The sequence below is a fragment of the Monodon monoceros genome, unplaced genomic scaffold, assembly GCF_005190385.1.
Source record: "Monodon monoceros isolate NGI ecotype Baffin Bay Population unplaced genomic scaffold, NGI_Narwhal_1 Super_Scaffold_20, whole genome shotgun sequence".
Lineage (NCBI taxonomy): Eukaryota > Metazoa > Chordata > Mammalia > Artiodactyla > Monodontidae > Monodon > Monodon monoceros.
The window spans coordinates 106318609-106334962 of NW_021703777.1; the positions used below are offsets into that span (position 1 = coordinate 106318609).

Genomic DNA, 16354 nt, shown 5'->3' on the forward strand with positions numbered 1-16354 from the left:
TGATAGTACAACCAAAAAGATCTGCTAATACTTTGGATACGGAGGTTTAAAAAAGAGAGAAATCAGGACGATTTCAAGATTTTCGGGCTGAAATATTTTAGCATTTACGAAAATAGCAGAGGATACTGGTTATTTAAAATAGTATTTTAGGGGCTTCCCTGGTGGCGCAGTGGTTGGGAGTCCGCCTGCCAATGCAGGGGACGCGGGTTCGTGCCCCGCTCTGGGAGGATCCCACGTGCCGCGGAGCGGCAGGGCCCGTGAGCCATGGCCGCTGGGCCTGCGCGTCCGGAGCCTGTGCTCCGGGACGGGAAAGGCCACGGCGGTGAGAAGCCCGCGTACCGCAAACAAACAAAAAAATAGTATTTTGGTCACGTCAAGGTATCCGCTTTAGACATCTTGTGGAGATGTCCTCTTGACCTTTGTGATAGATCTAAACTAGATATGTATTTTTAATTTTATAATACATTAATTTAACAATTATTACTACTGTCACCACTGCTACATCAGGAAGTAAAAGCTCAGCAACGTAGGACTTTCTCAAGCTCTTGAAAAACCCGCTAATAAAAAAGGCAGAGCTTTCCAAACGTCCCCCATTCATCCTCTGGCTCTGGGAACTTAGAGCGTCCTGCGTCCAATCAGCTTCCAAATCCCCAGCATCAGCAAGTGGGAGGGGCTCAGATCGATCCTGGTCCTTCTGCTGCTCCAGCTTGGCCACGTCTGAAGGCCTGCAGGTCCTGGAAGGTACAGAAATCACATGTTTATTCATTGGTTACAACTGAGCTTCTTACTCAAATTTATGCTTCACAAGATTCAATAATACATACTTTTAATTCGTGTCACTTATCCGTTTTTATAGTTTCTTCTTTTCTTCTATGGGTGTAAACTCTGCCTCCGAGCGTTGCGGACCTGCCGTTCCCTTCCCCGCGCACGCGCCGGGGGAAGAGCGGGCGGGCCTGTTGCCGGGGGGCGTGTGGGACTGGCGGCCGACCGCTGCTCGTGCCGCCACCGACATGGAGAGTTTGTACCGAGTCCCGTTCTTAGTGCTCGAATGTCCCAACCTGAAGCTGAAGAAGCCGCCCTGGGTGCACATGCCGTCGGCCATGACGGTGTACGCTCTGGTGGTGGTGTCTTACTTCCTCATCACCGGAGGTAACTCGTCCTGCCTGGGCCCCGAGAGACGCTGAGGCGCTGGGAGCCGGCCCGCCCTCGGGGCGCGTCTGTTCCGCTCTCAGCCCGGGAAAGCATCGCTCTCCTCTCGATCTTTTCCGAGGGTGGAGGGAAACTCTGGGGTCCCGAGTGTTAACGGCCCAAAGGTTTATTTGCCCTCACGCCCTGTCCTGTATCTTGAGGGGACTCCTGTTCTCGCTCCCATTGCCTTCCGTCTCCTGACCTCTTAGCCAGGCGGTCCGAGCCGAATAATATATTTTTCCAGCCCAGATTGTTGCTCCTTTTATTGAATGCCGTGAGTTATTTGACAAAGGCCCTGGGAAAATCTCTTGGCCCATTCTAGTTCCACGGTTGGTCAGGAGGGTGTGGGACTGTTACCTTCTCTTTGTCTACCGTCCCTGGAACTTTGGAATAGACTTGACAGCCTTTAGGTTTGTTAGCTCAAACCTAAGGGTTCGGTGTTGCTTTTGCCCCGATCAACAATAAATATGAATGTAATCTTTCGAAACCACAGTTTTGATAAATATTTGAGATTGGAGATAGATTTGCAGAAGATATCGCGTATTTGAGAGATCGGAAGTTGAAAATTTAAAGAATAAGGAAAATAGCATTACCGTTGAACACTGCATTGTCATTTTATCCTGTCCTTTGCAAAAGGGGCGTCGCTTTGTACAGTGGTGAGTTGGCAATCCGGCTACAGTCTTTTCATAGCTACCACCCTTTCAAGCCGCAGTTCCATGATTTACTCAACACTGCTACTGCACTTTTAGATTTTGGGAAGTGGGGTACTTAATTTGGAAATGATAAAATTAAAGTTCCACAGATTAGGGACAGCAAGAGCAGCTGGTTCTGTTTTTAAGGGAATAGTCAGACATCTTCATTTCATAGATGTCTTGTGAAAATAGTTGGTGCTGAGGAGGGAAGTATCTGAAATCATGCAGGCTTAGTTCTAGAATGAACCTTTGGATTTACCCTCCTCCCAAATCTAGAACAGTGGCAGTTAACTTATGTTCATTTAAATAAATTACGTTTAAAATATTTTTTATGTTGGTAAGATACTGTCCTAACATTGCATTAGCGTTCACATTTGCTCAGCACATTAATAGGTGCTGGATTGAATAAACAAAATTTAAAATGCATGTGGCATTTTTTTTTTTTTTAGTAAGTCTTCATCTGCTAGAAATCTTTCCTGTAACCCTTACCTCCCTTGGAGCCAGGGCCTTTGCTGGAAGCCTCACAGTTTTCACTCTGGGCACTTTTTCCATCTGTGTTTGTAATGGGGAGATTCTTTGCCCTAATTTCTGGGGGAAAGTGAAAGGACACCTTTTAGTGGCCAAGGCCATGAGCTGTCTCATACAAGGAATCGGTTTTGCCACTGGAAAGGAGTCTTCTAGAAACTGAGTGTACCTTTATAAATAAACAATATTTATTGCTGAGAAATATTCATCAAATAATGTATTGAGTTCCTGTTAAGTTCCAGGCATTAGGTACTGGAGGCAACAATGAATGAAACAGATAAGGGCCCTGCCCTCCTGAAGCTTATAATGTCATTGGTTGAGATACGTTAAATATCACATAAATCTTTCTCCATTACATTAGTTTTTCCACTGCAAATTGCCATGAGTGCATTGAAGGAAAAGAACAAGAGGTTATGTAAAAACAATCAGAGTTAGGAACATCATTTACATTCGAATGTGGTTTCTGAGAAAATGACATGTTAGCCAAAATTTGAAAGATTGGGGAAAAGCGTATCTAGGCAGAGGGGAAAGTATGGACAAGTGCGGGACTGAGATACCAATTAGGTGGGTTTTGTAGTTGACTTAGAGTAGACAAGGTTGGTGGCACTAGAGATGGAGGAATGTATAATGAAAGATATTTTGGAAATAGATTCAGTGGATCTTGATGATGATTGATTGGATGTGGGGGGAGCATGACATGTGAAGGAAGTTTCCTGGTGTCTAGTTTGAGCACCAAGTAGGTGGAAGTGTCATTTTCTGAGACTAGAGAAATGAAGTTTTTTTGGTTGGGAATGGTGAACCCAGAGGTCACTTTGGGATAAATAATAGTTGGACATAACCAACTATAATTAGTTGGATATGTCAAGTTTGCAGATAGGAGTCTAGAACTGAGGAAAGAGGTTTGTGTTGAAATTAGTCAATAACAGATGTTTTCTGAACTCCTCCCATGAGCCAGATATTGAAGAACATAGAGTTTCTATTCTTAGGGAGCTTACATCTAATTTTAATAGTGCTAACATGATTCGGTAGGTGTTGGCACATTGAGAATCATTAGCATAGTAAAGCCCTGGGAAGGGATAAGTTCAGTTGGAGAGAGAAGGTAGGAAAAGAAGAGCATAGTGGATGGAGCCCTAAGGAACTCCAAACGTTGAGTGGTTTTATAGCAGATGAGGCTCAGCTAGAGAGGTAGCAAGAAAACATGGACAGGAGTGTCATGGAAGCCATGAGAAGCCATCTTTTTACCCCAAGAAAATGGATTTAGTAAACTGGATCAAGCACTGCTAGGAGACCTCCTAATAAGAGAACTGAAAAGTGTCCTTTGAATTTGACAACATGGAGGCCATTAGCCTCCATGAGCAAGAGTAATATCAGTGGTGGCAGAAGCCAGATCGGAGTGAGCTGAAAAATGAAGGATGAGTGAGGAAGTGGAGACAGAGAGTTAACCTTTTTTTTTTTTTTTTTTTCCTCCAGAAGGAAGCCTGGCCCCCTTTCAAAAAGGAAGCATAGAAGTAGAATGTTAGCTAGGAGGATCTGGTGTCAAGGGAAAGTTGATGTAGGGAACAAGAGGTTGAAAATACAGGAAAGAGAAGAGGTAGCCCATGGAACAAAGTCTCTGAAATGGCAAGGGGGACCGAGTCCTCATTATTGCAAAAGGGATCCCATGGTGATAGGAGGAGGGACTCTTCCTCTGTTGTAGCTGGAGGTGAGGATGGATGCAGGTTCCAGTTTGTAGATTTGGTTTGGGGGGTGGGGGTGAGTTAGGGAATTCCCAAGTGATTGTTTTGTTAGTCAAAGGTGAGGGAGACAGTCTTGCTGTGCTTAAGAAAAGCTGGAGGTGGGGATGATGGAAAACAGTGAAGATAAAGAGTAGACTTTGACAGTGGGAGATTTGAGAAACAGTGTTGATGGACATTAGCATAAATGATCATGATGACATTATGACATAATGATGGATATTAACATTAATGATTGTTAATCTCTAGTATTGCCAGTCTGCCTAGTGGTGTGATTTTAAAACGTCTCATTTTACTTTCAAGCAAGAAAATTTCTCTAGTTACCTCTTAATTTAAAGAAACAAATCCAACTATATGTGGAACATTTTCTTGAACTAAAAATAGCCTTTAATGTTAAATCTGCTTTATTGTGGAGTCATTCTTGAGTTTGCAACAATACTGAATGAATTTCTTTTATGTTTTGCAAGTCATTCTAAACTACTGAGTTGAATTTCTGAAGATAAATTCTGGTTTATCTGAAGTTTAGGAAGTAAGCTGGGCCTCATTTGATTATAATAATACATCAAAGCAGTCCTATTTAAATATAAATGAACCTTTAGAGACCGATAAAAACTCTAAATCTATTTTAAAATTAGGAATCCAATCTAATCTATGTTGTTGTCTTTCATTTAGGCATCATTTATGATGTTATCGTGGAACCTCCAAGTGTCGGCTCCATGACTGATGAACATGGGCACCAGAGACCAGTAGCTTTCTTGGCCTACAGGTAAAAGATATCATTTTGAATGATTTGCTGGTGGGAAGGAAGATTGCTGAGGCATGCCTGCTTATTTAAAAATACAGTGCAACCTATTGGGTGCATCTGTATTTAGACACTAGCTGTTTTAAAATGCTAAATTCAGAGATTGCAGGAAGTGGACAAGAACAAGAGTAGAAGTATATTATTTATGTATTCACTTATTAGGAAATAAAATATTTCACAGTGATCGATATGTTCACTTATTTAAAGGAGGGTATCAGTTTAAAATTCATTTATAGGCTGTTCTGGGGTCAGCAAACCACAGGTACCTGTTTATTTGTAAGTAAAGCTTTATTGGAATTAGGCACACCCATTTGTTTCTGTACTATCTATGGCTGCTTTCAGGCTACTGTGTTGTGTTATACAAACCATATGGCCGGCAAGCCTAAGATATATACAATCTGGTCATTTAAGAAAAAATCTTTGGACCCCTGGATATACTATTACATAGGAAAACTAATTTTTGAGACTTGGGAGTTCCATGTAGGCAATGAACACCAAAACAGTGTGGTTTGTTTCACCTGAGCAGTGCTTCTTGTATTGCCTTATACAAGCCACTTGGTAACTATCTACCTAAACATAGCTATATGTTTGTATTTACACTTACGTTAGTGGTATTCCATGCATAGAATATTCCTGGAAAGATTACTGTGATCTCTGTGGAGGGGATATGGATGACAGGAGATCTTGATGGCAGGGAGACGCTTCACTGTCTCGTCACCTGAGTTTGAATTTTGAAACCGCTGCATGTATTGCGTTTTCAATTAAAACAATTAGTTTAGCAAAAATGTATATACCTTCTTTATATGTGCCTATGTATAAATCATATCTTTAACAGAGAAATTTGCCTTTTGGGGTCCGTGAGCTTTCAGAACTTGAAAGTTCTTCATCCCTAGAAAAATCAGATACGTGTATATACAAAAATTTAAGGGTTTATAGATTGCTGGACATCTTTGTGGGGTTAATGAAGCCTTAGTTAAGAACTTGCTTGCTTTTAAAAAGTTCACTTTGAAACAAGAGATTTATTAATTATTAAAACTCGGGAAACATTAACCAATTCAAAATTAATTTGAAATTAATAGTAGAAATTTAAATAACATAATTTTCAAAAACTAAAGTTCTGGGTAAAGTGTTCACGTACATATATTAGTTGGCTTTTTAAGCTAATAATTAAAATATATGAGTATTGGGAATTCCCTGGTGGTCCATTTGTTAGGACTCTGTGCTCTCACTGCTGAGGGCCCGGGTTCAATCCCTGGTCGGGAACGAAAATCCCACAAGCTGTGCGGCGTGGCCAAAAAATATATATATATGTATATATGTATATATGTGAGTATTGATTTTACATAGGCAGTTGTGTTAGTTGAAGTTTGAAAGGTTTTTTTGAGCATAAGCTCCATGAAGACAAAGATTTGTGTCTGTTTTGTTCATTGTTGTGTCCCCAGAACCTAAATAGTGCTTGGTACATAATAGGCTCTCAATAAATATTTATTGAAATGAATAGCCAGAAATATGGTAAAATAGTTGTAAGGGTAATAATAAAAAAATAAGCACAACAATATTTTAGCAGAAATAGGAATTTCAGTCTAAGGAAAAAGTTTTTTATTTTTCTGGGAATTTTCATTTATTGTTTGCTCTGGTCTTTCTTTTTCAGAGTAAATGGACAGTATATTATGGAAGGACTCGCATCCAGCTTCCTGTTTACAATGGGAGGTTTAGGTTTCATAATCCTGGACCGATCCAATGCACCAAACATTCCAAAGCTCAATAGATTTCTCCTTTTATTCATTGGATTCGTCTGCGTCCTATTGAGTTTTTTCATGGCTAGAGTATTCATGAGAATGAAACTGCCGTAAGTTATTAAGTACTTCGTATAATCAGCACCTTAACTTGCAAACTGGTAAAATAATTACCTGGATCTCATAAAATCATAGGAGATTTAATTTAAACCTTATTTAAACAGATGAAAATTTCGAGAACCAGAGAAATTTGTGACTTGCTCAAGGTTATAGCTATAATTAGTAGCAAAATTGAGACGAATAGGTCTTCCTGACTGTTATCTCCATACATGTTCATGAGAAAATCCCGTTATTTTGCTGTAGCATCAGTGACCACTGACTGGAGACATTTCTCTAAAGGGCTTTTTGGTTAATCTGTAACATATGGAATTCCCACAGTAATAATAACAGTAAGGAATACTTTTGAGCCATTAATTGCTGCTGCTCTTTGAATATTGATATGAGGAAAATCCACTAAGCATTGGACAGGAAAGGAGAGTTACTGCCTCTCCAAAAAGATGGGGAAAGGATTTCATATATGTATATTAGATTATTTTGATTCAGAAAACGAACACTATCTTTAGAACAAAAATAAATTGGTTTTATGGCAACTTTTATAATTCTGTTTGAGATCTTTCATTTTAAATGTAGATGAGTCTGATCATGTTTCCCTATATTCTGATTTCACCTACGGATACATTAGTAACTACAGGAACTTTGGGCAAACATACCATACAAAGATTAGCTCTTAGAAAATTCATTTTTTAGGGAATATGTTAAACATCAAGTGTCAACTGTACTGATTTCTTAAAACTGATATTTTCTGATTTTATTATGAGACAGTAGAAGGGAAAATAGGAATGTGTTTGAATTACACAAGTTCACTTGTTCTGTGGCTTAACCTGTCCGTATCTATAACACATCTGGGGTAGAATGGACAGACTTTCTAGAAAGTCACAAATACTTATCCTGCACTCATGTTCCCATCTTAACCCTGCAATATGGGAAAAGAGAGCAGTGTTCTTTGTCAGCTGAATATCTTTGTGGCCATGTAGCTCCATCAGACTGCCAATGGCTCTTATTTTTGTCCTGAGAAAAATTTGGGGCATTTGTTAAATTGTACGAGGACAGAGACTGCAGCCTCCTCTTTTTTTTTTTTTTTTTTTTTTTTTTTTTTGCGGTACGCAGGCCTCTCACTGCTGTGGCCTCTCCCGTTGCAGAGCACAGGCTCCGGACGCGCAGGCTCAGCGGCCATGGCTCACGGGCCCAGCCGCTCCGCGGCATGTGGGACCTTCCCAGACCGGGGCACGAACCCATGTCCCCTGCATCGGCAGGCGGACTTTCAACCACTGCGCCACCAGGGAAGCCCCAGCCTCCTCTTTTTGTTCCTCTTTGTTCTACCCTTGTTGCCAAAGGTATACCAATAGAAGAGTCTGAAGTTTTTCATAGCAAAACAGGAAAAGAGGAGGCTCCCAGAGAGGATAAAGAGGCTATTAAAAATTAATAATGAAAACAGAAAGAACCTTTGGAGGCATATAGCAGAACAGAAGCAGTGAGCTGGTTTTGTCCATAGAACCAGATTTGTTCTCATTCTGCTTAAGCTTCCCATTCTTCCTTAAGGTTTTAGGTCTTCTCCTTAGGCTGTGTGTTTTTCTTTTAGCTTGAGCATTTGACTTTTAGGACAACAGGATAATTATCCTAAATTATCCTAAATTTAGGATAATTATCCTAAATTATCCTTTTAGGATAATCTACTACTTACAAAAAGGTTTTGAAAAATGTTTAATTCTCTGGATTGCTTCTGTCTTACTTTTGCAATTATTTATATAAACATTTGTCTTTTCCACATTCTATAGGCCAGTTTCCAAGATTGTTGACTAAGGTAACAATAGGAAATAAGAAATAACAGTATACTCTCTGGGCTTCCCTGATGGCGCAGTGGTTGAGAATCTGCCTGCTAATGCAGGGGACGTGGGTTCGAGCCCTGGTCTGGGAAGATCCCACATGCCGCGGAGCAACTAGGCCCATGAGCCACAACTACGGAGCCCGCACGTCTGGAGCCTGTGCTCCGCAACAAGAGAGGCCGCGATAGTGAGAGGCCCACACACCGCGATGAAGAGTGGCCCCCGCTTGCCACAACTAGAGAAAGCCCTCATACAGAAACGAAGACCCAACACAGCCAAAAATAAATAAATAATTGATATTAAAAAAAAAAAAAAACAGAGTATACTCTGGATTTTGGGTGTAAATTATATTTAGATATAGTCAAAGGAGAACAATAGTCTAAATAGAAAATTGCTGCTTTTTGTAACTTGCTGTGCAGCTAAATCTAAGATTTACATTTTTAAGAGGAAAGAGTTTATGATCCCCTCTTTGATATGATTTCTCATCTACAGCTCCTAATGCCTGGTACCTTGAGTGTGGAGTGGGGAGAAACAGTGGACAGTTTGGGAAAATAAGGGAAGCAACAGTGTTGCATTTTCTGGAATATTTGCAGGCCCCAAAAGAGATGATGAGCCAGGTCTGTGAGCCTACATATTGCACATGATAGGGGTGTGGTTAGTACCACCAGCAAGAAAGGGATGTGTCTTCTTGCGCATACATTCTCTTTGAGGACCCATCATATATAAGCAGTTTGATATATAATAAATGGGACAGCAGCAACAACAAAAAGTAAAGAAACATCAGTAACCATGAGTTTTTTCAGATCAAATAAGTTGCTAACATCTGAGATAAAGGTTGGCTATGCTATAAGATGCTTCATAACTTCCAGGGTTGCACGCTCACAGAGAATCTGATATCACCTTTAACAAGAGGTACCTTTAAAAAGGAGAGAACAATAGCAGTGAAATGGTACTACTAGCTTTATATTTTGTGATTTATGCTTTTTAAAAGACCTGATGTATTCTCTACTGATATAATTTTACATATTAAAACATGGCTTTATTTGATGCATAAGAATAGGTCATATACTAATTACAAGGAAGAATACCACAACGTATAACTGTATCAAGAGATATGTGTCCAAAAGTGCATGTTCACCTATTAGTATATGCAGATGACAGGCAGCTGTCTCTAAAGAGTCCTCAGTACTTTTGTTCCATAGTGTGAGCCAGCTGTTGAGTAATTTCCACTGGTGCAAATATTAGTGGACACTTTCTTAAAATCTTCAACTTTTTTTCTTGTGAAGCTTAGGTCTCTTTTTGTTCTTGCTGTTAGAATTATCTGACAAAGATGTTATTTTATTTATTTATTATTATTATTTTTTTTTGCGGTACGCGGGCCTCTCACTGTTGTGGCCTCTCCCTTTGCGGAGCACAGGCTCCAGACGCGTAGGCTCAGCGGCCATGGCTCACAGGCCCAGCCGCTCCGCGGCATGCGGGATCTTCCCGGACCGGAGCACGAACCCGTGTCCCCTGCATCGGCAGGCGGACTCTCAACCACTGCGCCACCAGGGAAGCCCCAAAGATTTTATTTTTTTGTAGGTTTAATCTTTTTAAAAACATTTTTATTCTGTATTGGAATATAGTTGATTTACAGTGTTGTATTAGTTTCAGGTGTACAGGTGTGAAGTGATTCAGTTATATATATATACATATGTCTATTCTTTTTCAGATTCTTTGCTTGTGAAGCTTAGGTCTTAGAGTTTGCCTTTTGTGAAGTGTCAGGCATTACAGTAGCAAATTTATGAGGCGGTCTTCAAAGTCAGTATATACACTAAGAGGCTTTTTATTTTTTATTCAGTTTTGGGGGGAGAAGTGGAGGGGAGAAGTATTGTTTGTCTCAGAGTTGTGACAGTGGTTGTGTGAGGTGAAAGTGCTCTCTGTACTCAGAGTGTGTATTGACCAGGCTGGTAGAGCAGAAGGAAAGGTATAAATGAGTTCTAAGGAGATCACATTGGCTGCATGTAGACCCAAGACCCAAGAGAGTCAGGTGAGTCCAGGAGCTGGAAGGGAGGAAATTCTTGAGTGTCTGCTCTGTGTCAGGCACTATAGTAGATCTCAGCCCTATGAAGTAGTTTTTTGTCCTCACCTTAGTGATGAAGAAATTTGAGACACTGAACTAATAATAGCTAATGTTTGTTAAGTGCTTATTACCATGAATAGCAGTTACTGTATTAGTAGATTCTCTTATATAATCCTTAAAATCCTTTGACGTAACTCCATTTTATAGATGAGGAAACTGAGTGACGTTTGCCCATTCGTGTTAAGCTTACCCACTCGTATTAGAGGCAGGATCAAAAGGAGAGGAGTTCCAAAGGCATCAGCGGGTACAGGGTGTATTCAACCCTTTCTTAATGTGGATAGTTTTACACAATCTGTTTTTTCCTTGATCCTGCAGATCCTAAATAATAGGTTGCAAGGATTTATTGCAAAAGAAAAAGTTTGGAACTTTATAAAGCAGACTTTTTTTTTTTTTAAAGCAGACTTTTAATACTTTAATTTAAAGGGGATTTCAGGGCCCAACTTGTACATTTAGTAAAAGGATTTCCTATTTGAACAGTGTGAAGTTTGACTTGCTCAACAGCTATAGCTAATGCCCCCTGCCTGCCATCAAGACATTTCCTAAAGAAACAGAGGTGCAAGGCAGACACGCTTCTGCACACTGCTTCTGGAGGGCGTGAGGGCTTGCCTCCCAGGCTGAACAGCTCCTGGCCCTCCTACTTTCTCCTTTGGTAATATTAGGGTTTTCAGGAAATCTAAACCAGCTTCTTTCCATAAAAAGGTTTGTTGGCAGTTGTGAGAGTCGAAAGGAAATTGATTCTGACTCTTTCTTTGACTTTTACATAACATTTTTTTCTCTTTACTTTTTTTTTTCTCATCCTCTGTTGTTTAGCATATTGGTTTGTAACTTTGTCCTTTGAGGGAGAAGGATAATGGAACCCAGACCCAGTACTGTATTTATTGGGGGGCGAGATTTGAAATAAGAACCATAATGAGGAATCACACAATTATATTTTCAGATTGTCATTTGATTCATCATAAAATTTGTTTGGGACACATTGAAATGTTGCTTCCTTTTCACTTTTTGTGTTTATAAATTTTATTTTTATAGGGGCTATCTGATGGGTTAGAGTGCCTTTTGTGAAGAAATCGGTGGATACTGAATTTGCTCCCGTTAATGAAGTTTTAAAGGCTGTACCAGTCCTCTGATATGAAATATGGAAAAGGATGAAAAGCAGCAGAAAAGAAACATCTAGTGAAAACATAGGAAATGTGTTATAGCTTGGACTAGAATGTCTTCTTGGTATCAGAGACAAGCTTATCAGCATTTTTTCCTGCTGGCCTATACTGACATACCAACGATGTTAAGTGGCATTTTCTTCTTCTTTTTTTCATTTCTTAAAGAAAATATACTTCATTTCTACAACTATAACATTGAATAAGGTGATTATGTTTTACAAACCCCTTAACATTTTTTGGAGATGACACTTCTGACCTTCAGAAATTAATGTAAAATCAGGAAGTGAGATCCCATAAGCTGAGAACTCTGGACAGCTGATCAGCTTTACCTGTGGTGCTTTGCCTTTAAACAGAGTGTGTGACAGTGCATCATTTCAGATATGTAAGACTGTTACCTGAACAATAAGATGTATGAAAGGAGCAGAAATAAATAATTTTTCTAATTAACACCTTTTAAATTTGTCTTTTGATTAACTGATTGTATTAATCTTTGGTCTATAATTATCCACTCCCATCTTGTGACTGTCTTAAGCTCCTGTTGGTAGCCTGAAGTCTCCAAGTGTAGTTGGCAGGATGCCTTGTGAGGTAGCAACTCCGTGTCCCTATAAATATTCCAGCACATGCTGTACATTTATGCCAGTGTTGTTTTAAATGTGATTGTGTTAGATGACAGTTCCCTTCAGTCATTCATCTGCAGTAATTAACACAGTTTGGAGCACATAAAAACATCTGTAGACCAGTCTGGTCTTCCCCTAATTTCTTCTAGCCAGGTCATTTGGTTCTCCCTTAACTGGCCATGGACTTCACTTCTCCAGGGCCTCTTTAATTCTTACCCCATGATCTCTAAGTTTACAGTAAAATTTTCTCTCAGGTGGGTTTTTTTCATAATTCCAAGGCTGATCTAAATGTAGCTGTTCATTAAATTAAAAAGATTCATTTATTCAAAAAGTTTTGAGAACCTACTTGCCAGGCAGCACTGAGGATTATAGGGATGAGAGATAAGGGCTCTGTCCTCACAGAGCTTATGTCCTTGCAGGGAAGCCAAATTATCAAAAGATAAAAAAATGTTTATAAAGTTTCAGACGCTGATAAATACCACAAACAAAAACAAGTTAATAGTCTGTACTATGGTGATGAGAGATGTGGGGAGAGGAGGTTACTCTACTCCAGAGCTCTGAAAAAGGAACATAACACCTGTATGTATTCACCAACTTTAAAGCCTTGATTTAACTTTAATTATATTTTTCGTTATTTGGCCTTATTTTAAAACCTTAATTACACTAGATGGACAGAAGATAACACAAAGGTGTTGCAGTTTCAAGAGGTCTTTCCCTGAATGATTGAGCAGTGAGCAGTTCCTGTCAAGCACCACCAGATGGTGCTGTTAAGGTTTGGTGTGTTTTTCTGTGTCACAACTATTATTTTTGGTTTGGTTTGGTTTTTGTATTTATGGTAAAATAAAAGTATCTTGACTAGATACAATGAAATGTAATTAATTTTGCTGGTAAAATTGCAATGTTTTATGTGAAAGAAAAAATCATACCTTGTACTAGACTTAAAATGCTTTGGGGACACTAAGCCAAAATGTCACAGCCTGATAGAAAGCCTGCCAAGCATTATTAACATCAGCAGCGGTTAAATAAATGAGAGAGTAAATTAACGGCCTAGATTAGAAACAAACTAGTCTTTGATTTTATCACAGAATTCTGCAGGAGGTGGATGCTACAGTGGAGTTAGAAGTGCAGAACGGTTTAGTGGAGAGTAACTCCAGTGAGAGGTAAAGGAAGGATGCCCAGTTAGCCAGGAGAAGCTGTCATCCTGTGATGTTCAGCTGAGGGTTGCTGTCTGCCCAATGGGGAGCTCCAGAGGAAAGAAGGCCTGTCAGAAACACGTTGGGTGGAAATGGCTAGACCCTTGTACCACTCACTGCCTTTTCAGATCTTTGGCCTGGTGCCATCTTGAGATTAGCATGATCTTGGCTAGAAAGCTGAGGTGAACCCTGACAATAAAGAAAATATCCTCTTCATAGGATTAAAATGAGAGGAAATCCTGTATATCTTGCTTACAAATGGAAGATTGTACTCTGATTGTTGTTTATTTGAATTGGGAAGTGTGAGGTAACTTAGGTTCTTAGTAAATAGTACATTCCTGAAGTGTAAAGCTGGAATAAAGGTTATTTCCCCACTTTGCTAGTAAGTAGATGGAGATTCATTTGTTACAGAGCTTGAAATACAACCCAGGTCTTCTGCAAAGCAGACCAATGGTTTCCATTGTACTGCCATTTTCTGACACAGATCAGTCTTTGAAGGTAGTAATAAGTATATACTTATAAAAGACATAATGCCGGATGTTGGGTTACATCGGTAAGAAAAACGCAACCCCTGTTCATGTGGAATTTATAATTTAGTGAATATACGATAACGTACCAATTCTCTTTGCTATAGGAACATGTGGGAGGAACACCTAAACCAAGACTTGGTGTGAGGCAAGCCTTTAATTTGTTGTTGAAACAATGGCTGCTCATCTGCCTAAATGTTTCAAGTGCTAATACACTTTGCCCTAAATCTCTTCTACTTGTTTTTCTTATGTACCAAGACTCTTAATTACAAGTGAGAAACGCACTCAAGCTGTCTTAAGCAGACAGGATAAATTATTCGGATGCTGGAGTGTCACGATACTCAGGGCAGGGATGCTGAGCATTGAGAGTACCAGGATTGAGAACATGGGACTATAAGGACTCCGCTGTTTATTTCTGAGGCATTCTGTGGGTCTGCTTCATGCTCTTTTCTCTGCGAAACTGGCCACTTTCTATTACTCTAGTTAAGAGTAGAAGGAATCATGGCTGCCAACCCATCTTGATCATTATACTTGACAGCTTCAGCCACTCTAGAGGAAACTTCTTTGACTCGATAATTTTTTAAGGGCACCTCCTCGAATGGGAACTCCTACCTCTTCCCATGCCTTTGGCCACCCCTCCCTACCCTACCCCCCAGCCCTGCTGCACCCAGTTGTCCAGCTCTCTTTGCAAGATTGCCCAAAGGCCAGTTGTTGCCAAGTTTGTGGAATTACGTTCATATAATTTGTTACAAAGTATGTGAGACAATTCAAATCCTAATTTCACCATCTGTGATGAGGGGTCCTTTAACTTCTGTTGAACCTGCTAGTGATGAGAATCTTTCTACCTCTAGAGGAAGCCCATTCCATCTTCATGTCTCTTGGTCTTTTTCTAAAAAGTTATTATTATTATTACCATTTTATTATTATTATTTGGCTGTGCCACGCGACTTGTGGCATCTTAGCTCCCCAACCAGGGATCAAACCGTGCCCTCAGCAGTGAAGGCGCTGAGTCCTAACCACTGCACTGCCAGAGAATTCCGTCTTTGTCTTTTAGAAAGCTATTTTCTGTTTTCTTTCGTTCATTGGTTTCAGGTCCCTGTGTCTATACTTAGACATATCTACCTGCACTACGTAATGACACCAAGCATTTCAAATAGTAAAACCCTCTCCTGAGCTTCCATTTTTTTCAGGCTTATCATTTCTAGTTTTTCAGCCTCAGATACATCGGTTCTGATTCCTTTATGATCATTCCCCTGTCCCTGCATTCTAAGTTCCCTGAAAGATTATGTACTGCGCTTGGGGTGCTCATACTAAAATTGATAGAGCCATTTTGGTGGCTACATCCTTCTCATAAGCCCTGTTAATATCAGAGTCTCAGCAATGGTTACTATGGATCTGGATGGACGATACCATGAGTTATTAGGAGCTCAGACTTGGGATCAATCCGATTTGCTGCCTTATTCCAGTGCTGCCAGTTACCAGCTGTGTCACCATGGACAAGTTACTTAGATTCTCTGAGCCTTTTTCCTCTAAGTAAAATGAAGGTAACAATACCTACCTCATAGGGAAGTTCCGAGAATTTAATGAGATAATGCACAGCCTCTGGAATGTATTAGGTGCTCCAGAAATGTTAGCTCTGAACTTGTCTTTAGCTCTTCTTCCCTTCACGCTCTGTAGTTTGATTTAATGCAAGGTTATACATTCTCCCCCGGGGATGGGAGTGGTGGAAATGTGCACACAGGCATGTGTGATAAATATAGTTGAAGCGTGGAATGTCTGCTTTTATTCTTATGTCCATTTAACAAAGTGTTTTTATGATTTATGTTGTCCATTGCAGGGTGGAAATGAGTTCCACGCAGCGCATGGCATGACGCCACCCTGAGACCGGAGGCCAAGGAACTGCCTTTGGTTAATGGATGGCACGGCCTCTTCATAAAGTCCGTTTCTTTGGATGCCTCCTGTCGAGGATGAACCTTCACACATGCCATTAAGTGTTTATGTTGGCAACTGCTCCACCTCAGAGCTCTTTATAGCAGCCTGTGGGCGCCAGTCTAAACACAGAGCACTCAAGGTTTGACCAGGTTAATAGGCTGGAACAGTTGTAATTCAGAGTCCTCAG

At 40.2% G+C, this 16354-nt stretch overlaps 1 protein-coding gene across 1 annotated transcript; it reads left to right on the plus strand.

Moving 5' to 3' along the window:
* Positions 1 to 946: 946 nt before the first annotated feature.
* On the plus strand, positions 947 to 12345 carry OSTC (oligosaccharyltransferase complex non-catalytic subunit). The gene is made up of 4 exons (XM_029234551.1): positions 947 to 1149; positions 4811 to 4904; positions 6592 to 6789; positions 11771 to 12345. Exons 1-4 carry the CDS (start codon positions 1011 to 1013, stop codon positions 11787 to 11789), a joined length of 450 nt encoding a protein of 149 aa, XP_029090384.1. The 5' UTR covers positions 947 to 1010; the 3' UTR covers positions 11790 to 12345.
* Positions 12346 to 16354: the final 4009 nt, after the last annotated feature.